This window comes from Carassius auratus, chromosome 24 (assembly GCF_003368295.1).
Source record: "Carassius auratus strain Wakin chromosome 24, ASM336829v1, whole genome shotgun sequence".
In the NCBI taxonomy this organism is placed as follows: Eukaryota; Metazoa; Chordata; class Actinopteri; order Cypriniformes; family Cyprinidae; genus Carassius; species Carassius auratus.
This window is the reverse complement of record NC_039266.1, coordinates 21644102-21671591: the sequence shown is the minus strand read 5'-3', so window position 1 is coordinate 21671591 and position 27490 is coordinate 21644102. Positions and strand designations below refer to the sequence as shown.

The 27490-nt window shown below is 34.1% G+C and overlaps 1 protein-coding gene across 1 annotated transcript in view; it reads left to right on the top strand.

Annotated features, from left to right (window-relative positions):
• The first annotated feature begins 1041 nt into the window (after window positions 1-1041).
• Window positions 1042-27490, top strand: part of LOC113042611 (sodium channel protein type 2 subunit alpha-like) — a 55571-nt gene continuing 29122 nt past the window's right edge. Inside the window, exons 1-3 of the mRNA XM_026201589.1 lie at window positions 1042-1215; window positions 2340-2696; window positions 18584-19024. Coding sequence (XP_026057374.1) covers window positions 1069-1215; window positions 2340-2696; window positions 18584-19024 — 945 coding nt within the window. The 5' untranslated portion in view covers window positions 1042-1068. The remainder of the gene's footprint in view (window positions 1216-2339; window positions 2697-18583; window positions 19025-27490) is intronic.

Below are 27490 nucleotides of genomic sequence, written 5' to 3'. Positions count from 1 at the left end.
TAGAGGACGTGGATGTTCCTCCAGATCTGGGTTTATTGGGGAGATTAAAGCAGTAATTAGGGGCTGCTCTTCTGCTCTGCTCATCTTCACAGGACGTGTTTCTCTCAGATGTCCTCTGTGTCACGTATCACAGTCACATCCAAACACACGGCTCCCAGAAACAAGAAACAGAGCAGCTGTAGAAAACAAACAGAGCGAACCGCCAACACATGCCCCGCCCCTTCCGTCTTCGCTTTAATAATTGTAAAGCACTCTGCAGAAAATAAAAATTAAAGAAGAAAATTTAATTTAAAAAATAATAAATCTGTGTTACATTAAGAGGTCACATCCAGTTGATAGTTTTAGTTCACAATAAAAATGAGCAGATTGAAAATATATTTTGTTTGCTAAATTTAATATTATTATTTTTTGTCATGTGCTTTTGTTTTAGTAGCTTTTTCATATCTTTGGATTTAGCTTGAATTGATTTTTATTTCCTATGGAATGATATTTCGGACTTTCGCTTAAACGAAAATACAAACGGTAATGAGCGATTTTCATTTGCGTTTGGATTATGTCACATTTTATGCGCCCCACAAATTGAAAACGCAATTGCAAATACAATTTACAATTCCTTTTGAATAATGTCCGGAATATCATTCCATATATTTCAGTTTTAGAAATTGTATTTCACAAATTCCTATGTGTTTTTAATTTATTTTAGTTAACAATAAAAACTCTGAGTAGAACAAATATACTTAATATCAATGAAAAAGTATATTGTGCATAAATAAATAAAAAATGAAGCTTGCTTGACTATTAAGCACTCAAAATGCTTAATATTATTTTAATATAATAAAATTTAATAAAACTTAAATTACTCAGCCGGTGAAGAATATCACACTAAACTTTTATCATGTTTCTTCAAGCTAGTCTATATATATATGTGTGTGTGTGTGTGTGTGTGTGTTTCTTGTAGCTCACGCAGTTTGATTGGATTTGTTGCAAGTCCTTTAATAAAAGCATCTGTCATGAATGTGAATCTGCTGCTGTTCTTCTCAGGTGTTCACAGGCATCTTCACAGCGGAGATGGTTCTGAAGATCATCGCTATGGATCCGTATTATTACTTTCAGCAGGGCTGGAACATCTTTGACAGTCTGATCGTGAGTCTGAGTCTCATGGAGCTGGGTTTGTCCAACGTGGAGGGTTTGTCCGTCCTGCGCTCCTTCAGACTGGTAAAACACGCTCCAGATTCACTCAGAATATTGTTCTATTCACTTGCATTTCTATGTCCCTTTTAGAATTCTTAAAAAGCCCTTAATCCCAGCTGACAAGTACATGTTTCTAGCTTTCTCATTAAGTTATGAAAATGTCATTTCTGAACAATTAAAGATTCCAATTTTAGTATTAGAAATGTTTTTTCTTGGTTATGGAAATGTTCAGGGAACATTCTGTTTTATCATTTTCAAACACTGTTGGAAATGTTACATTTTTAATGTTCTGAAACATTTAAAACCTCCAACTGAAACATTCTTTTTGAGTTTCTTTATTTACATATAGAATACTTATTTTAAAGCTTATCTATTTATATACATTTATTTATTTATTTATATACAATGCTTCTTTAAAAGCTTTATACATTTATTAACATTTTGAATACTTCTTGAAAGCTTAAATATTTATTTGTTTATATACATTTATTTATTTATTTATATGCAATGCTTCTTTAAAAACTTTTAATTATTTATTTGTTTATTTTTTGAATAATTCTTAAAAGTGTATTTATTAATTTATTTCACATTTTTGACTACTTTAAAAGCTTGTTTATTTATTTAGTTATATACATTTATTTATATACAATGCTTCTTTAAAAGTTTGCTTATTTTTTATTTATTTGTATACATTTACATACTTCTGTAAAGACTTGTATTAATTTATTTACATTTTGAATGTTTTAAAATGCATTAATTTATTCATTCATTTATATACAATACTTCTTTGAATTATTTATTTATATATATTGTTAATACTTCTATAAAGGATGCTTTAATTATTTAGTTATACATTTGGACTACTTCTTTAAAAGCTTATTTATTTATTTGGTTATATACATTTATTTATATACAGTGCTTCTTTAAAAGTTTGCTTATTTGTTTATTTGTATACATTTTGAATACTTCGGTAAAAACGTCCTGTGTTTATAAAAATTTTGCATGCTTCTTTAAAATGTATTTATTTATTTATTTATTTGTATCTCAGCATAATGCAGTTGGGTAATAATTTTCAAGATGCATTGCTTTGTTATGAGCGCTTTATATTGAATATCACTGAAAACATCTCTTCTTCTCCTTCTCCTCAGCTGCGAGTCTTCAAGCTGGCGAAGTCGTGGCCGACGCTGAACACGCTCATAAAGATTATCGGGAACTCGGTGGGCGCTCTGGGGAACCTGACCCTGGTTCTGGCCATCATCGTCTTCATCTTCGCTGTGGTCGGCATGCAGCTGTTCGGGAAGAACTACGAGTCGTGCGTCTGCAAGATCTCCAGGGACTGTACGCTGCCCCGCTGGCACATGAAGGACTTCTTCCACTCGTTCCTCATCGTTTTCCGGGTCTTGTGCGGAGAGTGGATTGAGACCATGTGGGACTGTATGGAAGTGGCGGGTCAGCCACTCTGCATCCTGGTCTTCATGCTGGTCATGGTCATCGGTAACCTGGTGGTGAGTGCTGGAGCTCTTTTTATTCTCACTGGCTTCTTGCTGCGGCTCAAAGCGCCTTCACCTTTTGAAGAAAGCGAGCTGAATCTTATGGAGGTTTTGGAGGTGTTTTCTTTGGTTGTCATTGTGTCTCAAAGCAGCTTTACATATTTTAGTGAAATAATCTGAAGACTTTAATTTATAAAAAAAATGATTGGTTCAAAAACTACTACTTTAACGTTAAAAAAAAAAAAAAATTTTGAAATAAATTGTATTTTATATTTTCTGCTTAATGCTAAAATTAGTGTTTATTATTTTCTTTTGTAATTTTGTTGTGCGTTTTTGTTGTTTTAATTAATTTTTGTTGCTTTATAATTACATAAATTGTTTTATTAATTTTTATTCAGTTTTAGTTTACATTATTATAGTTAAATAATAATGAAATGATGAAAGGTTTATGGATATATTTTTTTTAAAGCTAAGAAGTGCAATCTTCATTATCCGGGTCATTTTTGACCCGTGGACAGTGTGAATCAGGCAGTGTGTGATCGTTAGGGAAAGCATGCTGGCGGGTTTGTAATTGTGTGTTTAGATTGGCTTTTGTTTAAAATGTCTCTGAACACTCATGACAGACATGTTTCATAAAGCACCACCGCTGCTAAAACCTGCTGAGGGTCATATTTACACCGTCTCTGATTAACTCAGACCGCTTACATCATGAACTCTGTTTGAAACTCGTCCTCGCTGATTAAAATGATGTGAAAAACAAAAATGGATGAAGTAATTAAAATGATCTCTTTTGATTTGAATGTGTACTCGGGTAATTAATGGGTCATTTCACTGTGCATATGTTTATTTGAAAGACCTGTGATACATTTGTTATTTAGTGGACGGTTCTTAATCAAAATCTTCATGTGCACTAATTGCACCTGGAGTGTCTGGGGTGAATTTTTTGGCTCAGTGGCTCATGGGTAATTGATCTCAGTAACTCACTAGGTCCCCAAACATAAGATTGAACCTCAATGTTTGTGCATGTGTTTAAAGCAGAAATGTGGAATTTTAGCACCCCTAGTGGCACCCAATTGAACTGCAAAAACAATGATTGTCTCCACACAGGTTTACAGCATTGGAATGTTTGGGTTCAGTGATTTAGACTGCATTTATCTGATTAAGATTCAGTATAAAATTTGATATATTTTTCTAATTTTAAACAGCTGTTTTCTATGTGAATATCTTTAAAACTATAATTTATTTCTGTGATGTGCAGCTGTATTTTCAGAAGTATTGTGATTTTTTTTTTTATCCTACAAAAAATGCGAGTATCACCCCTGAGCTCAGTTGCAAAGGCAAATCCTGTGAGATTTCTCCATCTAGACTGTGTGCATGCTGTAAAACAAGTGTGCAGATTGCACCTGGGCCTGTTTAGAAGATATTGATATTACATAAGCAAGGGTTTGGTGCAGATGGAAGCAGTTTCACCAGAACGATTAACACATGCAAATGTGAGACACTGTGTGTCTGTCGGTATGAGGGCTTTTCCGTCCTAGCTGTCGGACTAATGATTGTGCTGGTGCTGGTCGGAAAGAATCATCTCTGCATTTCAGAAAGGCTGTGGATGCGTGGCGTTGCTCGAATATTGCGACCCGATCTTTCTTGCATGATTTCATTTGCATACGGCAGTTAAAGGTCAAATAGTTACCTTTGTTACACCATTGATATTTTTAGCTCATTGTGACTGGTCACTTAGAGACTGTGGAAGAATTTAGAAGGGCCGGAGGGCGTGATGCATGGTATGCTGGGTAATATGTTTTACATTTGCACACATATCATTTGAATTGCAAACGCTCCGGTGCTTGATTTGTTTTGAGAGCTGAACTCAAGATGCACGTTGATTTTTCAGTCTGAGATCCAAATATAGTGAGCTGCCTATCTAGGTGGTATTTTAAGGCATCAAACATCAGTATTTTAAGATGTTTGTGTCTTTTTTTGCAAAGGCAACAATCCCAGAATACATTGTGACACGTTTAGTGAAAGAAATCTATGTGGTGGACGAGAGAAATGCAGAATATTTCCTTACATAAATATATACATAAATGTTTAGCTGTTGTGGTGTTCATTTACGCTGTTTATACAAGTATTGCAGTGATATATAATCTAGAACATATTAATAACAAGTTTTGTAATACAAAAAAATGTATGTCACTGCCAATACTTTTAGAAATGAATGTTTCATTCTGAGTGGTGTTGATGAATAAAAAAGGTTCAAATGTAGAAATGGACTGTTTATGCAGTATTTGTCTGTTTAATTAAATTAAATTAAATTTAATTTAATTTAATTTAATTTAATTTAATTTAATTTAATTTAATTTAATTTAATTTAATTTAATTTTATTAGTACAAAGTAGTTTTTATTTAAATAAACTTTTATTTAATAATGATTTAAAATTAAAAATGAATAAAGGCATCTGAATAAGATGATTTTTAACACAGCATTACAGTAAATGAGATGCGTTTTTGTGGGAAATTTTCATGCATATAATGACAAAATAATAATAATAAGAATAATAATAATAATAATAAGGTTACTTTTCTTTATGCAAAACATAATTTCTGACTTTTTGTTTCGGCATGAAATATGACCTGGACATCTCTTCACAATGTTTTAAAAGCTATGTGTTGCATGTGTTTGTTCAGGGTTTTGAAATGCCATCATGCCGTCTGTCTTAGCTGTTGTAATGTGAGAAAGCCACTGAAACCCTCATAAATCTTCATTTGTATGTGAATGAACGGCCAAAAGATCAAACACGGCTGAAGTGCACCTGTAGTGCGTTAAATGTTCATTCACGCAGAATTATTCAAGTGTTTATGTCATTAAGCGTGGTCTGAAGTGTGTGTGTGATGTGAATAACGTTCACCGGGTTCCTGTAGGTATTACAGCCGGATAATGTGAGCGAGCTGCTGTTTGTGTTTGTAGGTCATTGGGTTGAAGTGTACAGGTGAGATGCTGAGAGATCTCAGAGAACAGGAACCGCTGATGCTGGGCGGGTTTGTAAAAGCTCAGGTGAATAGATCAGGGCAGCCTATTCTTAGCATGTGTGTGTGTGTGTGTGTGTGTGTGTGTGTGTGTGTGTGTGTTTGGAGTCCTTCATCACTCCAGATGGAAATGGACACGCTGGGATCGAAGCACCTGTGTGGATAATCAGAATTATTCAAAGCGCAGCCGAGTAACTGGAGAGCTGAAATTTGATGTTATCAGATCTGGGTTGCGTTGACAAATCCATAACTGTGATCCAAAACACACTGCACTGTCCTGAGCCTCACGAGGGACTGATGTAGAGCACACTACTGAGGGAACGACACTCACAGTTGAGTTCAGTCTGATGTTTGTAGTTTGTCTGAAGTCATTTCTGAAATCACATGATTTCTGAAGATCATGTGAATCTGAAGACTGGAGTAATTATGCTGAAAATTCAGCTTTGATCACAGAAATAAATTATATTTTTCAATATGTTACAATTAGAAACAGTTATTATGTATTGTAATAATATTTTAAAAAATTACTGTATTTTTCTCTTCTTGCTGAGTAGAAGGGACTTCTTTCAAATAAGTTTATGCCTCCTTCATTGTTATTTTAGTTTCATTGAGATACCAATATAGGTTTTGATATAATTTTTTTATTTATATTAACTCTAACTTTACTTAATTTGAGTATTTTTGTTGTGTTTTTACGTCAGTACATCAAAATTTGAATTTAGCATTTGTTTTATTTCAAGTAATGAAAGCTCAGTGTTACAGTTCAGTTTTAGTTAAATGCAATACTTGCATTTTGGTTCTGTTTCCACTTTTTATTGATGGTTTTAAAGAACTGCTAAATATAAGATTTTTTTATTCATTTTTTGGACTTCCCAGCCTGAGAAGCAACAAGTAAAAAATAACAAAATTCCCAATTTCAGTCTCTGTGATATTTAGTCGTGATTGTCCTTATATGTCATTGATTAGACTGAAGCTCAGTGAGTGTTTGAGGAGCATGTGAGAGTTTACTTCACGTCTGTCTCAGTGGACAGCCAGTGTTTGCTGTGAGTGTTCGTCAGCATCATCCTGGCCTTTTAGGGAGAAAACGCTTGTTCACCGGCTGATCGCATGAGCCGCCTGTGATTGTCACGTCCAGATAGTGTGTGTAACAGGATCTGGGGTTTCAGCTCTCCTCAGCTGTGTGTGTGTGTGTGTGTGTGTGAATGCTTCTGGTTAATTCCACACTTTAGCTGCTGGTTAAATATCTTAAATAGGTGTAAAGTTGGATTCTGGGTCAGGCTTTTTACTTTTTGCTTGGAAATGTTTGGAAATGATTATCAGAGACGGAAGTGTAACATTATGTTTATATGTAAACATAGACAACAAGAGATTGTAGTGCTGGATTTATGTCCAAATATATATAGTTATTGTATATTTAAATTTATTTATTTATTGGTATTTTTTCTTGGCATGACTGCACCCTTATGTGTTTACAGTGGATTATTTTCCTGTCATGATGGGTGCATAAAAACATTATAATGTAAAATATAAACATACTATCAAAAACACATTTTTATTTATTTATTTATCTTTAACAATTTAATCAAATTAATATGTGACCATTCCTTTTATTTATTTATATTTATATAAATAATATAAACATATTTATTTTAAAAATTAAGAAAATTTTTGTGATTGTCTTTAAAAAATAATGTTTTAATAAATGTTATTAGTAGTAGTATTTTAAAATGTAAATTTTCCTTTGCGATAGTAATATATTTTTGTCATAATTTCTTCAAGTTAAAGCAGACTTTTATTTTGGCAGGTTGCATTGAAGACTTTGGAGTTTCTGTGTTTTTAAATAAATTATTATTATTATTATTTTAACTGTGAGAGGTTTATTCTACTGTGCAGCAGTAACATATTTCTACAAATTAAACCAAACTTTTATTTTGGCGGGTTGTGGTGAAGTGGTGATCTTGAAGTTCATCAAATGAACACAAACACAGCGACTCTCTAATAGTTTATTATTAATTGTATGACTTTTATTCACTTTGAAGGTAGTTTTGCTGCTGACCTGATGTTGTTAAAAAAATTACATTCATTCTTTTAGCAGTCACTTTTGTCTTAACTGACTTTTTATCACAACAGTGGCAGTGGCTGCATTAAATTTGATTAAAACTACATTAAAAATGTGATATAGTATTACAATTTAAAATAACTGCGTTCTATGTGAATATCTGTTAAACTTACATTTATTTCCGTGATGTCCAGCTGAAATTATTATCAACGTTGCAAATAGTTGTACTGCACTAAATATTTGGGAAACTGTAATACATTTGATATTTCCAGGATTCACAGATGAATAGAACGTTCAAAAGAGAAGCATTTATTTAAAAGATAAATCATTTGTCACATTATTACGTTACTTTTGATCAATCAAATGCATCCTTTCTGAATGAAAGCATTAACACTTGTAAAATAAGTCAGATTTGTGTATTGTGTGGAGAAAGTTTCTGCGCTTTCTGTTCTCCAGCCTTTGACCGATGGACACATTTGACACCTGTTGTTTCATCAGAGGTAGCATATGATAATGCCGCTTAGGTAATGCTGTATTTTTAGGCCGTGGTCGGTGCATCGGGTCAGTGTAGGAGCACTTTTGTGTTTCTCATCGAGGCATGTGAGACACGCGGCACCTCAGATACCTGCAGAACGAGCTCACGGATCCACTGCGTCACACAACAAGTCTTTCTCTCAGTGTGTATTTGAAGTGTGTGTAAGTGGGCAGGTGAAGCGCTGAGAAAAACCTAGCTCATAATCCTCGCTTAGATGCGTCACCTTCCCAGCTAATGAAGCGTATCGCGGAAACAGCGTCCTGAGGGAATGAGGACTTCATCTGAAACACACACGGGATCTGCCCTGTGTGACCACAATCATATATCATGGAGACGTTATATAACATCATCAAAATATTTCAGCTCACTCTTTACGGTCATTAAGATTATTCAGTTCATTAAAAATTAAATCCATTTGATCTCGATGGATTCACTTCATTTCGGTTGTGTGTTTTTTTTTTAAACATTGCTAAGGTGTTCTTGGAGGTTTGTAGAGTAGGTGGTTGCTAAGGTGTTTTGGGTGGCTGCTAAGAGGTTGCTATGGTGTTCTGGGTGGTTGCTAGGAAGTTTCTAAAGTGTTTTTGGAGGTTTCTACAGAAGGTCATTGCTAGGGTGTTTTGGATGATTGATAGGGGGTTGCTAACGTGTACTGAGTGGTTGCTAGGAGGTTTTTAAGATGTTCTAGGCTGTTACTACGAGGTTGCCAAGGTGTTCTTGGAGGTTTTTACAGTAGGTGGTTGCTGAAAGGTTGTAAGGTTGTTCTGAGTGGTTGCTAGGAAGTACTGGGTATTTGATAGGGGGTTGCTAGGAGGTTGCTATGATGTTCTTGGATGTTTCTACAGTAGGTCATTGCTAGGGTGTTCTGGGTAATTAATTGTCCTTAGTGGTTGCTATGAGGTTTTTAAGATGTTCTATGTGTTTATTAGGAAGTTGCTAAGGTGTTCTACGAGGTTTCTGTAATAAGGGTGTTGCTAGAGTGTACCAGGTGGTTGCTAGGAGGTTTTTCTAAGATGTTCTAGATTGTTGCCAGGAGGTTGATAAGGTGTTCCTGGAGGTTTCTACAGTAGGCGGTTGCTAGGATGCTCTGAGTGGTTGCTAAGGTGTTCTTGGAGGTTTCTACATTAGGCGGTTAATAGGGTATTCGAAAGTGATTGCTAAGAGGTTGCTTTGATGTTCTGAGTGGTTGATATGGGGTTGCTAATGTGTACTGAGTGGTTGCTAAGAGGTTTCTAAAGGGTTGTGAGTAGTTGCTAGGAGGTTGTTAAGGTGTTCTGGAAGGCTTCTACAGTAGGTGGTTGCTAGGATGTTTTGAATAGTTGCTAGGTGGTTGCTAAGATTTTTTTTTTGGTTTTCCACAGTAGGTAGTTGATAAGGTGTTCTGAGTGCTTGCTAGGGGGTTGCTTAGGTGATTGTTGTTGTTGAATGTTGCTAAGGTCTTCTGTATAGTTTCCAGGTGGCTTGTCTGCAGCACAAATGCTGTAGGAACACAAACACACACAACTTTAATGCCTACAGTAATGTTAGAGGTCATTAACCCCGCATTTAAGCAATCATAGCAGTGACGTTTGCCTAGCAACCCACATAATCTGTCATTTATCTGGCAGATTGTGCTGTGCTGGTATTTTATCAGAAGCTCCTCCTGTGTTGAATCTCAATGGCGTCATTAGCTTTCATGGGCTGTTAATGTTTTCTGGAGTGCATTATTTCATTAGCGAGGCCTCAAGTGGCCGTGAAGAGCGTTACTGCTCTGACTGTATGGAGCTCCAGATAAACCGGAGGAGCATCAATCATGAAGCTCCGCCCTCTATTATAATGAGCTCAGATGCAGCAGCGAGAGGAACGTGTTCTTGAGGGCCACTTCAGGGTTACAGAGCTGCACCGCTGCGACTAACTGCTAATGAATGTAAATAATTAGTGCTCTTAATTGAAGGGGAGGTCTTCACGAAGACTAAATTAGAAGAAGAGAGAAAATGATGAACGGAGGCAGTGCTGATAGAGTCAGTTCTGCAATGTTCATCTGTTTGATAATGTTTGAGATTTATCTGCTGCAGTTCTCATGAACAGTTCTTTGGATCTATCTATCCATCCATCCATCATTCTATCATTCTGTTAGTCAATCTGTCTATGATTCTATCCATTAATCCGTACAACCATCGACTCATTCTATCATCATTCTATCATCCTATCCATCCATCTTTCTGTTGTTCTGTCTTTCATTCTATCCATCCATTCTTCTATGGTTCTGTCAATCCATTGACCCATCCATCATTCTATCTATCAATCTGTCTATTAGTCTGTCTATTCGTCCATACTTCTGTTGTTTATTCTGGCATACTGTCTATCCATCCATCATTCTGTCTTTCTTTCCATCCATCCATTTATTATTCTGGCTATTATTCTATCCATCCATTCATCCATCGTTTGTTGTTCTGTCCATCCATCCATCATTCTTTCTATCGTTCTGTCTATCATTCTATGCATCCTTCCATCCATTGTTCTGTAGTTCTCTCAATGTATTGACCCACCATCCATCCATCCATCCATCCAGAGAAAATGCATCCATCCATCCATCCATCCATCCATCCATCATCCATCCATCCATCCATCCATCCATCCATCCATCCATCTATCCATCTATCTATCTATCTATCTATCTATCTATCTATCTATCTATCTATCTATCTATCTATCTATCTATCTATCTATCTATCTATCTATCTATCTATCTGTCTGTCTGTCTATTCTATGCTTCTATTTGTTCCTCCATCCCTCTCTTTGTCTGTCCGTCTCAACTTTATTTAAAAAACATTGAATCATCCTCCATGTCCTCAGGTCAAATATTGTATCATATTAAGATATAAAAGCTTTAAAGCCTCTTCAGTCTGAACTCTAATTGTAGCAGATTCTTCCAGGAACGCTTGAATCAAAATTCCATGAATTCAAATAACTTGTTTATTTCGGGATAATTAAAGGATGAGTCAGTGCAGGTAATGTGAAGTGTGTGTGTGTGTGTGTGTGTGTTAGGTTCCACCCCCTGATGCTCTCACACACCTCATGTATCCTCCTCATCCTCAGGTGAGCTCTGCCTGCAACACCTGCAACACCACAACAAACCTGACGGCACTCCCCACGCTTAACCGCGTCCAGAGGGCACAGCTTATTATTTTCTTGGCCTGAAGTGCTGGGAATGAATGTTTGCATCATGTGTTAGAAATCCAACATGGAAAAAATGCATTGAAGTAGCAGAATTATTTTAAAAGTCACATCAATGAATCCATAAACCGGCCCAATCAGGTAATGTGCCGGGCTCAGGTGGACTCCACTCATCATTTTCAGCGTGAAACGGGATCAAATGCATCACGCATGTTTTTATAACCTCTCTGAACCGGACGTGAAGCTCATGGATGGTGCTGTGGATTCAAGGCCAGCTGATAGAGCATCTCATCTTACATATTGAAATGCCACGCTGGTGGCCGAGCTGTGATTTATTCCTCTGTGGGTCCTTGGCTTTCCAGCAGAGAGGGCAACCCTCATTGTGTTAGGAGGATATGAGCATAATGCAGTTCATTGTGGCTCGGGTGAAGTGGGGAGAATAGAGCTGGGACTTTAGTGATCGATGATAAAACTGGTAAAAATAGAAAATGAAGACGTACAAATAAAAAATATGAAATAACTAAAGTCGATGTTAGAGAACTTAATAAATATACAATTTAAAATTAAAATAAACCTTAAAAAAATATTTTATCAATAATTATAAAAATGAAAAAAATAAATAAATAAATAAAATGACAAGATGTAAAATGTAAATGTAAATGTATCTTAAACGAAAGCTGAAAATATAATAATAAAACCTAATTCAAAATATGATATAAATAATATTAAAATGAGATTGGACTTTATGACTAACTATAAAGCTTTAATAAAATATAAAATGAAAAATATAAAATTAAACAACAAAAATTAACTAAAATAAGTCGACATTAGGGCACTAAAATAAATAAATTAAAACCTTTTTTTTTATTATCATAGAAAATTACAAAAACGCCAAACAAATGACAAAACTACAACGAAAACTGAAAGCATAAAAATAAAACCTAATAAAAAATATTATAGAAATAATATTAAAATTAGATGACCAGTGTGGTAACAATCAATCTTTCATGCTGTTTCTGTCACAACAGATTCTGTGACCCAAATAGAATTACACAATTCACTTCAAATGTTGACATTTAACAAACAATTTTGTTTTCGAGTCTGATATTAAGCCGAGTTATGTTCTGATTGCTGCCAGCTTCAATTTACTTTTCTTTTCATGCAAATGTACACCCCTAATATTTATATATATTTATATAATTAATTCAAACTGTGGGTTTGGTTCAGTATCACTCGCTCTACTGTAATTTTCCACGTTTTGTATGATATCTAACTGTACGATCGTCTGAAGTTAATTTGTCCAGGCCGTGTGAAGCTCCAGTATTGACCAGCGCTGTGTGAGCTCACTGAAGCTTTGATTTTACAGTAGTTAAAGTTACACATTGATCTTTGGCCCTGGTTTCAGTGGGGTTCTGGGTCATCACGGTCCACAGGTCTGCTTTCTGACACCAGATCTGTCACTGGTGTCAAACTTCCGTCTGACATCACAACAACCACGCTGCTTAAAAATACAAGTAAAGGGAGCAAAACATCTTCAACTGGTCACACACTAACACACTGCTGTTTCCCAGAGAGTTCTCAAATGGGTTTTAAGTTTCATCTTTGAGAAATATTTCAGTTCATATTGAGTTCTGACTCGATTGCAGATATTCTGGCCAAGAATCATCCACTTAAACATGGAGAGACTGGGGAAATTAAATATAATAAAATAGATAATGCTGTAAATGATTGTAAAGAAAACAAAAGCAGTGTAGAAAATATATTTCTGTCTGTCGAAAAGTAATAAGTGCTGATTATTTGGTAATAGTTAACAGTAAGGGGGAAAACACAGTTAGGTTTCATTAGTTAATCACATACTTTTATCTTAGTGAACTAATCAGGGTCATTATAGTTAAACTACATTCTAAAACAAACCAGACAAATATAAATAAATAAAATAAACATTAACTGAAGCAAAATATTTAAAGATCTTAAAATGATTTTAATTCAGCCGCAAAGCAAAATTTCTCATGTACATTTAGTTTAACTTGATATACTAAAGTTACTAAAACTGAAATAAATGTAATAAAAAATAATGTCGTATTAAAAAACAATAACTAATAAAAATGATTTAAAAACACAGTAAAATAATTAAAACATTTACTGAAAAAAAATGGTAAATACACATAAATTCTAAATCAAAAAAATGCAATAATAAAATAAAACTATAGTAGTAATAACACTGGAATCAACATGAACAAATAATGAAAAACTGGTTTTATCAGCTAAGAACTTAGACGTTAGTTCACGCTGACTCATGCATTAAAACAGATGTTAACATTAAACTTTATTAAACAGTTTCTGGCTATTTCTGAGTCACTGAAAGGTTTGGCGGTTCTCACCTCTCCTGTGACCTCTGGGCTTCAGCGCCAAACGTAATTATTGAAAAGTCAGCAAAGGTGCTCACGAATAATTTACCGTTTACAGTGTTATCAAGTGAACTTAACACTGTCTTGGAAACTGTGATCCACAGAGGAAATGTAACCGGAGCAGCCGGTCACCTATTAGGATGCCAAATGCGTATTTGTGACGTCTAACCTGAGCCAGAATCACACTGACTTCAGCTGCAAATCACTCAGACAGACTTGGGCTCTGTGAGGTTTATGGCTTCATCTATGTAGCTAATCAATACTGTAATTGTTTTATGTTGTATGTTTGTTTGAATGCACTTCAAGCACACATTTAAAGACTTTACTGTGTAATTTATTGATTCATATTCAGCATAATGCGGCTAAAAATAACAGTACTTGTACAAAAGCTTGAGGTCAGCAAAGCAATGTTAAAGAAATAAACATTTTTATTCAGCAATGATGCATTAGTGTTATTTTGAGATACTGTTATAGTTTTCTTCAGGGTTATAACTTACTTTATTTCAGCTATTTGCCAAGGCAAATTAGCACAAAAAACTGAGAAAAACATGAAAAATATTTCTGAAACTAAAATGAATAAAAATTTAAAATATTAATAAAAAGCTATACTAAAATAACCCTGTTTTTTATTAATATTTTTATTTTTGCATTTTCTGTATTCGTTTTAATTTTACTTGAAGTTTTCTTTTTTATTAATTTAGTTTTATTCATTTATTCAGTACATTAAGCTAAACTAAATAGAAATTTGTAGAAATTTTTCTCGAGCAGTAAATCATCATATTTTCATGATTTCTGAAGATCATGTGACACTGGAGACTGGAGGAATGATGCTGAAAATACAGCTGTGCATCACAGAAATAAATTACACTTTATTATATAATCACATAGAAAACATTAATTTTAAACTATAAAACTATATCCCATTTTTAACACCATTTCTGAACAAATTAATGCAGGAGAGCTCTCACTGTTCCCAAACATCCAGATTAGAGTATTTTAAGAGTGCGGTGACAGATGTGCGTCAGTAAACACAGCCAGAGGTAAGGTGATCCGATCTCTCTCCTAATGCAAACATCACTGTTATAGTCATGCATAAATGCAGTATTTCTTTGTGAAGCACAATGTGCATTGAGTACAGAATCAGTGCAGTCGAACCCCACGCACTCTTTGCAAGCGTCTACAGCAGCAATTTAGCAATATGTCATGTTTACAAGAGCTGATGTTAATTTAGTCTCTAATTAACCTTTGAGCAGCGCAGCCCGCCGTCGCTCTGATATTTGCGACTCTGAAGTGAGTTTTGCACCAGGGCTACAGCAGCAGCGGCGGCTCTCGGGAACAATGCCACGCCGTGTGACTGAACATGTGACCTCACAACTCGCCTTTGTGCAGGTGACCGAAACAATGTGCTGCTATGGCAACATTTGTGGCCCTCAGACAGCCGACAGGGCAGCTGCACGCTCCCAATCAGACTCTCTCTCATGTGCATTTGAGTTTTCACATGGGGATGTTGTTATATTTTGTTTTTATGACATTGTGATTTAGCTTAATCACTCGTGGGTTTTAGTTTACTTATTGTGGCTCAACTCTTGGTTTTAGCATTTTATTTCATGCATTATTTACATTGCCTCGATGGTATGCATTTTTATTTTGTTTTATGCAATTAAACACTTGGCATTTATATAATTTCTGCAGTGTATGACTTACATTGCATTGAAGATATACTTTAGAATTTTTATTTATTTATGCATTTTAATTTTGTTATTAATTTCATGCATTAAAATGCATTAGATTTTTATACTGTCTTTGCAGTGTATATCATATATTGCATTGAAGATATATATAAATATATATATATATATATATATATATATTTTTTTTTTTTTTCTTTTTTTTCATACAATTAAATATTACACTTTAATATTGTATCTTACATTGCATTGAAGATACACAGTTTTATTTTATTTAATGCATTCATATACTACACATTTATATTATTTCTGCATTGTATGACTTACATTGCATTGAAGATATACTTTTGCATTTTTTTTATTAATGCATTCAAATACTAGATTTATATATTATTTTTCACATTACATTGATATGCATTTTTATTTTATTATTATTTTCATGCATTCAAATGCACTAGATTTTTATACTGTCTTTGCAGTGTATGGCATATATTGCATTGAAGATTTTATATATATATATATATATATATATATATATATATATATATATATATATATATATATATATATATATATATATATATATATATATATATATATATAATTTTTTCATACAATTAAATATTACACTTTAATATTTAATGTTTTATTTTATTTAATGCATTCATATACTACACATTTATATTATTTCTTCAGTGTGTGACTTACATTATACTGAAGATTTCATGCATTCAACTGAAGATATACTTTGTCAATTTGATTTGATGCAATTGAATACTAGGCTTTTGTAATATTTCCTACACTATATTGGAAATATCTATCTATCTAATACTAGACTTTTATTTTCTATATTGCATTGAAGATGTACTTTTCTAATGATTTTATTGATGCATTTAAATAGTGGGTTTGTTTTTATTATTTCTTACATTGCATTGAACATATACATCAAGCTCAGAAATATTTTATTGGGTAGAAATAGCTTTTTGTCAAAAACAAAGAATTTTAACTGGTAATAAAATAATAAATCAAGAAGAACGATTTAATTTGTTGTTACTTTATTTCACTATTTTAGTAGATTTTATCTATTTATTTGAACACATTAAACATTAGAAGACATGTTTTTAATTGTCATTATGCTAAATTAGAAAAGCTAAAAATGAAAATTTACTGAAATCATATTTCATATACTGCATATATCAAGTGTGTGTGTGTGTGTGTGTGTGTGTGTGTGCTTGTGTTTTGCTTCAGAAAATGGCACTGATGTTAATATTATTAGCTTGACATTTCTGTGAAAACTGTTTTGTAAGCTCTGTTTTGTGAGAAATTTTGTGCAACTGCAGGGAAAGGGATTCCGAGCGTCAGACGTTTAATAATTTTGATTGGCTTCTTTCATTCATGAACTGCAGCCGAACAATTATTGGCAGGAAATTGCAGCCGCTCACGACGCTCGAGTTGATTATCAGAGTGTGTGTGTAATCAAACACACACACACACACACACAGTCCATTGAGCGAGGCCTGTCGCCCCCTCGGAGTGTGTAGGTGGTAGATGTGACATTTAAAACCAGTTCCACATCTCACCTGCTGTTTACAGGCCTCAAAGTGACAAAACCTCCCCGTGTCACAGAACATGAGACCTTTACACGAGAACTGCAGCCGGACTCAGATGCATCTGAAATGAGACGCTTATTCTGAGCAGCTATAGAGCTCGACTGCCTTCACGCAGAGGAACAGAAGAATAAAGTCATGCTGCGGTGCCTTGAGAACTAGTGTCATCGTTTACTCAGTCAACGCTCTTTCTGCTGCGCCGCACAAAACACCTGACGCCGTTCACTTTCACAGCGTGAAGGTGTGCTCTGACACGATGCTGTCAGACTCATGAAAGCTGCACAAAAGCATCATAGTTTAAAGAACATTAGTGCATGAGTTTTGTGGAGAATGACGGCGTCTGCTTACTGGAAACATTCATTGCACTGTAACTGTGCTCGAAAAAAAATGGCCTTTTTGGCGTGATGATGAAAGTCAATTGATTTTTGAAATTGTTTCTTTGACAGACTGATTGGTTCTCGCCGTGTGAGGTCATTTCCATACCTGGAAAATTAAAATATGATGGAAGGTGTAGAACGTTCATTTATTAGAATTACAGGATCTAGTTATTTGATGTTATTTTATCTTATTTTATTATTTATTCAATTGCAAGTCCTTGTTTCTGTAAATACAAAGTTAGAAAATAAGCAAATTTGTTATTAATTAAATTAAAATGTTAATTAAAAATAACACAAGACAAGCTAAAATAGTAGTTTTATTTAAATTTTCCATTGCAGCTGTAATTTCTATGTGAGTACACACACACACACACACACACACACACACATAGAGAAATAAGTAATAAAATACGTTTTCTACATTTTTAATTTTCCTTAAAAGCTATAATAGTATATATAAATAAATAAATAAATAAATAAATAAATAAATAAATAAATAAATATATATATATATATATATATATATATATATATATATATATATATATTATTTTTACTGAATGAACAAAATTGTGATGACAAGCTACATTTAAACAAATTTAGTTGACTAACTCAAAAAAATTTTTTTAAATGTAGCTAAAAAATTTAGTACATTCAATAAAAAAATTGTGTGCATATATACATATATAGTCATTTTTTATACAAAATAAAATACAATTTAAAAATTGTTATTGCTGTGGATTAAAAAAAATATCATAAACTAGGAAAGTCATAGAAATGTATTGGTAGTCAAAAGTGCAAGTCAGTCATTGGAATTATCCAATTAAATTATAATTGTTGTATTTAACTGTATTTAATATTTCCCATTTTTAGTTCCTGAAACTGAGCAGCTTTTTCACTTTAGCAGAAGCTTTGTCATGCATCAGAAACATGTTAAGAAAAGCAGGTAGAAGAGCTGCTGGTTTGAGTCAAGCTACAAGCGGATTTGCAGATATTGAGTGTTTTCTCGACAGCTCTTCTCTGAGTGCTGTGTTTCTTCTTCTCTCCTCAGGTCTTAAACCTCTTCTTGGCGTTGCTCTTGAGCTCCTTCAGCGCAGACAACCTCTCGGCTCCGGACGAGGACGGCGAAATGAACAACCTGCAGATCGCCATCGCTCGCATCCAGCGCGGGATGCTGTGGCTCCGGCTGGCGCTCTGCGACTTCTTCAACGGGAACTTCAAGCGTCGCCGGCAGAAGGCCAAGGAGGCCAAAGCCATGCTGAAGCTGAAGAGACTGAGCCAGCAGACGCACTGGGCCGAGGGCAACGGGACGGCCGTCATCGAGCGCAGCGGAGAGGACGACAGCTACATGACCAACCCCAGCCTCACCATCAGCGTTCCCATCGCTCCCGGAGAGTCCGACCTGGAGTTCCCCGAGGAAGAGGATGAAGAGGAGGAGGAAGAAGAAGAGGTCAGCGAGAGCGAGGAGGAGGAGCGAGAGGAGATCAAACCGGTGAGTGAAAGAAACTAAACCATGCACACTTATGATATTAGCAAGTATCGTGTATTCTCGATTTTATCGTGATATCACATTATGATCCACGCAAAATTTACTTTGTTTTGGGCCGTTATGCTTTGGCACCAATGTTGGGTAAGTAACTCTAAAAAAGCACTTAATTACTAGTTACTAATTACATCTTCAATAGTGTAATTAGATTACATTTCGAATTACTCTCTCCGAAAAGAAAATGACTTTTCTAGTACTCCCAAACGATTAATCGCGATTAATCGCATCCAAAATAAAAGATTTGTTTATATAATACATATATATGTGTGCTGTGTATATTATTATGTATATATAAAGACAAACACATGCATCATATATATTGAAAATATTTACATGCATATATTTATAATCATATAAATTATATCATATATGAGACACAACTGCAGTCATAAGTCAGTTTTTGAAACCTGAATAAATCAAGGTAAATAGGTCCCAAAATAGGACCCTGGGGAACCCCTTTAGAAATATCAAGATATTTATAATATACAGTCATTAAAGTCCATTTTTAAAAATTGTGATGTATACATCATCTGAAGCTGAATAAATGATCTCTTAATTTATGTCTGGTTTGTTAGGAGGACAATATTTGCCTGAGATACAACTATTTGAAAATCTGGAATCTAAGGGAGTAAAAAAACCTAAATATTGAGAAAATCATCTTTAAAGTTGTTCAAATGAATTCTTAGCAATGCATATTACTAATCAAAAATTAGGTTTTGATATATTTACTGTAGGAAGTTTACTAAATATCTTCTTGGAACATGATCTTTACTTAATATCCTAATGATTTTTGGCATAAAAGTAAAATCTATAATTTTGACCCATACAGTCTATTTTTTTTATATTGTTACAAATACACACCAGAGACTTAAGACTGCTTTTGTGGACACATTTAAATACATTTAAAATACAAAAGCAACATATTTTTCTTAAATATATACATGCATGGTTGTGTATTCATATATACATAATAAATATACACAACACACACACAAAAAATACCCTTATGACCGATTTTGTGGTGCAGGATCTCAAATGTGATTAAATACATAAATGATATTAGTCTAATCAAACATATTTAATTATTGCAATTTTGTATAATATTTAGAGTTGGCATTTGGCTGTTTGCATGCATTTTGAGGAATATTTGAGGAATACTGAATCTGTTTTTGTGCAGACGCTTGAATTCTCTCAACATGGCAACACTAGAGCTGTCAGTCAAGACAAAGGAAACAAAGTAACAGGTGCTACTAAATTTAAAAAGCAGTCCTTCTTAATTAAAATATAATGTGTTACTTAACTAGTTACTTTAAAAAGTAATTTTATTACATAACTTAGTTACTTGAAATGCACGATCCCCAGCACTGTTGAGGACATGTGTGTCCGGCTGGCCTCAGATCAGCCTCGTCCGCTCTTGTTAGCGTCTTCTGTTCGTCTGGCTCTGTTCCTCCAGGCCGTGCGTCTCTGTCTCTTCACCCGGTCAGACAAGGTTGAGTGCACAGAGACTAATAAGTAGCTCTCAGACGAATGTGAAGCACAGTTTTGAACGCCCACGCGCAACTGCTATTTTCTCCTGCGTCTTCATCCGGAGATGTTTTTCCTTCATGCATGCCGTGTTCTCGCCGCATGTCACTGACAGATTTATTTGTGTTTCATGTGTACATGAGAACATATTGGCCAGACTGAGTAAAAGGCTTGAGGTTAAACCTACTGAAACACAGCCTGAGTGTGTGTGTGTGTGTGTGTGTGTGTGAAATCAACAGATGCACATAAACTTATGAGTTATTAGGAAAGACTTTGCATAAAATTCACATACATATGTACTGTATGTCTGTGTGAGTTTGCATGTGAATATATAAATGTATGTATGTATGTACCGTATGTTTGTGATTGTAAATATAGTATTTATTTCTATATTTTAGTTTTTTTATATTTGTAAATAGTTATAATTTTTTTATATTTACATTTTTAATATTCATATTTTTAATATTTTAATACTTTATATATTTCATATCAAATATAAAAAAATATTTTATATTTTATATAAATATTAAATTATTATATTATATATTTTATATTAATAATATTATTATTTGTAAAATTATATATGATTTTATATTTTAATATTTCTGTTTTGAAGGTTTAGCCATTTAGTTGTATTTTTAATTATTTATTTATTTATTTATTGTTATTTCAGTTTTATTTTTACTTATTTTAGTGCATGAAGTTAAACTAAATGAAGATGTATTGCTAAAGCAGCTAGGTGAAGTAAGTATAAAAATATTTTATAATAACAACATATATATATAATTATATATATATATAATTTGTATTTTTTGTATTTACTTTATTTTATTTTTTTACACAGAAAAAAAAATATATATATATTTTTTGTATTTTCATTTTAATTGTAGTTTAAGTATTTTTTTTTAATGTCTTTTGTTTCCATTTATTTATTTATTTTTTAAGATATTTTAGTGAATCTTGTTTTTGGCAGCCATGGCTGGAATAAAAAAGGGTTATTTCTTTCACATTTATTTATTTTTATTTTTTTCATTGAACAATTATTTTATTTTCAGTTAAAAGAAAAAAAAAGCCAGTTCAGTTAATAACCCCAGTGTTGTTTGCGGTCGGTCTCAAACCACTGAAAGCATGACGAACTCTTCAACAGCGAGACTATTATTAATCGCCAGATCAATTAGACTCGGAGGCATTCAGACTGAAAGTGTGTGTGATAAGAGCTTCTCTCTGAATGACTGGAATCCTCTCTCTGTTAGAAATAAATCTAGTAGTCGTGCACCTGTGATGAAGCAGTTTCTTTTCCATCTCTTTAATCTTTCACTACACCTGTTCTGCCTCATTCTTTTATCTTTTCGTTTAGCTGTTCTTTTATCTGGCGCTGCACCTGTCGTCTCTCGCTCGATCTTCTGCTGTCTTTTCTCTCATATCTCTTGTCATTTTCCCTCTAGGCACAGATTATTTGGGCTTCCCCCGAATCACAAACACACTGTAAAGCTTGATAATAGTCCAGAACTTTCCCCGTCTTATTAAATCATCAAGGATGTGGGAAGCACAAGACGCTGTTTGTTCAGAACAGCTTCTATTTCTGGTGTCATTAATAAGAGGTGATTTGTATATGAATATGGGTGTAAGAGTGACACAAACGCCCCCGAGACTTAAATTATACTGTAATTTTGCATTTCCTCAAGATTAGCATTTTCATTTCATAGCTCTGAGCTCTTACTGTATGACAACTACTGACGCATTTGTGCCTGGTGTTATTTCTTTAGGAATTTAACAAGGAATTTATTATTATATATATTATATATTATAATATATTATATATTATTTATTTATTTATTTATTTATTTAATTAAATTATGTATTTATATAATTAAAAATATTTATTTTCATAATAATATTTATCTGTTTATTTATTTATAGTAATACTAATATTAATACTGTATATGTTTGTTACATTTACATTTACATTACATTTATTAGATTAGACTAGATAGGTTGATATTAATTTATCAACTGATACTAATATACACTATTTATTTATTTTGACATATTAATACTAATATACATATATTTAAGTATCTTAGGTGTACTAATATTTATTTGGTTTTTTTTGTGTTATAAAAATATGTATATGGCTCTTAATTATATGGATTTTAATTATGCATATGTTTACTAATATTTATTTATGTATTTATTTATAGATATAAAAATGATAATATACATTTGTTTATTTTTACATGTACTAATATTAATCTACATTTGTGTGCTTGTTTATAGACACACAAATATAAGTAATTATTTGTTTATTCTGTGATTAATATAATAATACTAATATACGTTTATTCAATTATTTTATAGATATGTTTATTTATATTATTTTATACATCTTTTTAATTATTTATAGCTATAATAATATTAATTAATTAATTTATTTATTTTGGCATACTAATACTAATATATATTTTTAAGTATCTTATGTATACTTATATTTATTTGTTTATTTTATTGTTATTAAAAAATTCTAATATACATTTTAAAATATTAAGTATTAAATACTAATATTTATTTATTTATTTATTTATTTACCATAATACAAATACAATAATAATTTATTTAATATTGATAAGTATACTAATATTTATTTATTTATATATAGATTTATTTATAAATATGTGACGTGTGCTTCAGTCGTTGTTGTGCTTTCATGCGGTTGGTTTTCGCAGTGCTGTAATGTCAGAGCGTCGCCGCTGGGCTCCGAGTCGACAGGATCACACCTGAATCACTGAACACAGCAGACAGACAAACACAAGCAGACACACATGACCCAACATCACCATCACACACATCACATCAAACCTGAGCGCTCTGCGTTCACCTGAAGAACCTCGCCGCTTCAAGTTAACCACCGTAATGAATACATTTTGACTCAAATGTTGCTGCTGGAGCTTGAGTTGTTATATATCTAGAAACAGTATCACACGAGTGCTGATTGTGTCACAAATATAACAAGTATAAATGTGATTTTATACAACAGTTCAGTTAATCTGAAGTTGATATTGTGTTATATTTTAAATTTTGAAATGTTAAAAAATATTATGTTTTGCTTAATTTTAATTAAGTTAGAGTGTCTTGGTGTGTCTCTTTTTGTCTCTGCGTATCTGTCTCTGTCTCGCTTTGTCTCATTGTCTCAGTGTGTCTCTTTTGTCTCTGTGTGTCTCAGTGTCTCTGTCTGTATCTGTGTGTCTCTGCATGTTTATGTGTCTCAGTGTGTTTGTGTGTCTGAGTGTCTCTGTCCCTTTGTGTCCCGGCATGTCTCAGTTAGTCTCTGCGTGTCTCTCTCTGGCTCATTGTGTATCTGAATATCTCTGTGTCTCTTTGTGTCTGAGTGTATGTTTGTCTCAGTGTGTCTCTGAGTGGCTTGGTGTGTCTCTTTTGTCTCTGTAAATCTGTGTCTCTGCACGTCTCAGTCTCTATGTGTCTCTCTCTGTCTCAGTGTGTGTGTCTCTTTGTTTAGGAGTGTCTGTTTGTCTCAGTGTGTCTTTGCATATCTATGTCTCAGTGTGTCTCTGGGTGTCTTGGTGTGTCTCTTTTGTCTCTGTGTGTCTCAGTGTCTCTGTCTGTATCTGTGTGTCTCTGCATGTTTCCATGTGTCTCAGCGTGTCTGAGTGTCTCTGTCTCTATGTGTCTCTGCTTTTCTCTCTGCTTGTCTGTTTGTCTCAGCGTGTCTCTGAGTGTCTTGGTGTGTCCCTTTTTGTTTCTGTGTGTCTCTGCACATTTTTTTGTGTCTTAGTGTGTCTGTGTGTGTCTCTGTGTCTCTGTCTGTGTCTGTGTGTCTGTGCATTTTTCCATGTGTCTCAGTGTGTTTGTTTGTCTGAATGTCCCTGTCTCTATGTGTCTCTGCATGTCTCAGTCAGTCACTCTGTGTCTCTCTCTGTCTCAGTGTGTGTGTCTCTTTGTTAAGGAGTGTCTGTTTGTCTCAGTGTATCTTTGCATATCTCTGTCTCAGTGTTTCGCTGGGTGTCTTGGTGTGTCTCAGTGTTTCTGAGTGTCTCTGTCTCATTGTGTCCCTGCAAGTCTTTGTCTCTGTGTCTTGGTGTGTCTCTTTTGTCTCTGTGTGTCTCAGTGTCTCTGTCTGTATATGTGTGCCTCTGCATGTGTGTCTCAGTGTCTCTGTGTGTCTGAGTGTCTCTGTCCCTATGTGTCTCGGCATGTCTCTCTCTGTCTTAGTGTATCTGAATATCTCTGTGTGTCTCTTTGTGTCTGTTTGTCTCAATGTGTCCCTGCAAGTCTTTGTCTCAGTGTCTTGGTGTGTCTCCTTATGTCTCTGTGTGTCTGCATGTTTCTGCGTGTCTCAGTGTGTTTGTGTGTCTGAGTGTCTCTATCTGTCTCTGCATGTCTCAGACTGTCTCATTGTTTCTCACTGTGTCTTTGTGTCTCTGTTTGTTTCTAAGTGTCTCTTGTTTGTCTCTGTACATATCTGTTTCAGAATGTCTCTGTGTGTTTGTATGTGTCTCTATACATCTCTGTCTGACTTTGAGTGTATCTGCATGTCTCTGTGCATCTCTGTATATCTCTGTGTGTCTCTAAGTTTCTCAGAATGTGTGTCTCGGTGCATCTCTGTGGATCTGGTGATTCTTCAAATAAGACCCAAGCTCATTCTGAGAAACGCTTATAGTTCAAACTCTGATGACCCATAATTTGCCAGATTTAGACGCATTTGTTCTTCTGCTCGCTTGCACATTGCTCTACTTGTGCCAGGTGTGATTCTCGATTTAGACTTTTTGATGGTTTAGACATTTATTGTGCAGCCCTATAAACAAAATACTTGCATTTTATGTCGCATTCACAGAAAAAGTGCTTTTAGATTTTTTTCCCCAAACCATACAACCCTAATAGAAAACACATGACGATGTTTTCATCTTGTGTTCATCAGTACTGCTCAGACAGACAGACGACACTCAGTCAGACAGATCTGATCTCAGGTTTGTCCAGTAATAATGCGGTATGGATGTGTCCTACATCCTGGCTCTAATGGCATCATGTGATTTGATTGTGTTATTGATGTGGTTCTGTGTGACTTACGGACGACGGCTCTCGGCAGGTGGATATGAAGTGTTGGGATTCGGTTTTTATTGATGCTCGTTCGCCTCAGTCTCAGTCGAATCAGCGCGATTAGACAGCCGCTTCGCTGATGGCACTCAAACGGCTCTGATTTCATTAGATTCCAGCACCGAATGCCACATCCAGGCTCTCGCAGGCCTGCGGGAGGTTATTTATAGGGCTTTTGTGGCCGGTTTGCAGCGCTGGGATTCCTTGCACGCCGGCGAGAACCACATGCAAACTTGAGTTTGCGTGCAAGACAAACAAAGCTGCACACTAATGGGCCGTCATGCTTTCTGACATGGACAAAATGCAGCGATATTGATGATGTAATGCTGAGCTCATTACCTGTTTGCTGAGTGCTCAGAAAATAAACGGATCATATTTCAATTCAATCTCATCAGATCATACAATAGCAGAGAAAAAAACGCTGATAAGTATATGTGTTTAAAGATTGGAGGTTGGATGTTAAAATCTGATGTTAAGTGAGAATGGATGCTAAATTAGGTTAAACTGATACAGGCCATTATCACATATCTGCTTTTGTCTTCTTCCTTACTTGACTTTTTTTTTTAGGGAAAAAATCCTGGAAATGCCCAGAGCTGCAATTCCCAGAAGATTGTTAGCCTAAATAGATTCTAAAGAAAAAAAAAACAGGTCATATTTCACCTTAAAATCCAGATAAATCATTGCATTATATTTTATTTGGCCCAAAGAAAAAGAAGCATTCATTTTTTGTTGCATTGTAAAATTATTTTCATGACAACTAGCACTGAAAAATTTAACACTAAACACTAAAGACGAAGTTAATATTTAAACGTTTTTTTTTAGTTCAGCAGAAATTAAAATTATTAATTTAAATTATTTCAAGATAAAACATAGCTTTCTATTCTGCACAAATAATATAAGCCTATTTTTATAGTAATTAATTTTTATGACAATTACAATTTGCATGACAATCAAGCACATTTTACAACCAAAAAGTGATCTTAATTATTCCTTTGCATTTTTTCTTCTAAAAAAGTTAACAAATTAACAACAAAAATGTGTGATTTTTTTTTTTTTATAGTAAAAAATCTGACGGCAATTTTTCATTTAATTTAGCATAAATTAAAACATTTAAAGTATTTATGTTAATGTATATTTAAGGATTCTAAGTATCAAAGGAAATAATGTGTAAAAAAAATAAAAAAGTTGTATGAATTTTGCCAAAAAATTTGCTGAAAATATTTATTTATTTATTTTATTTTTATATTATTTTATCTTATTTCATTTTTATTTTAAAATGTTACCTGGACATGCTCAGTCAATATTTTTGATTGATTTTTCTTGAAGGGAAAGACATTTTTAATGCATATTCTTTGTCCGTGTTTAGAAGTAACTAGCATGTAATCCTTGCAGTTTAATAGACATGAACTACAACTACAATACACTTGTTCCTTTCTATTGTGTGGAACAATAGAGCAGTAGTGAGGCATGCATTCATTGTGTGGTCTTTTTATCGTCCTGTGGAAGCTGTGGGCCGGTCTGGTGTTAAATTTCATTGGACACCCACATCACTCACACACACACACACACACACACACACTCAGCGCTCCACTTAGCACGAGCTTCCTCTCATTTAAAGAGACGTGATGATGGACTGAGTGTGTCACAGTTTGACAAGGAAACGAAAGTCGCACCTGGAGACACGCTAACCTTTGAATACCAGAATAAATCATGGCCGCGCTGAACCGACTGGAATTAGACACACACACACACACACACACACACACAAGCAATGTTTTC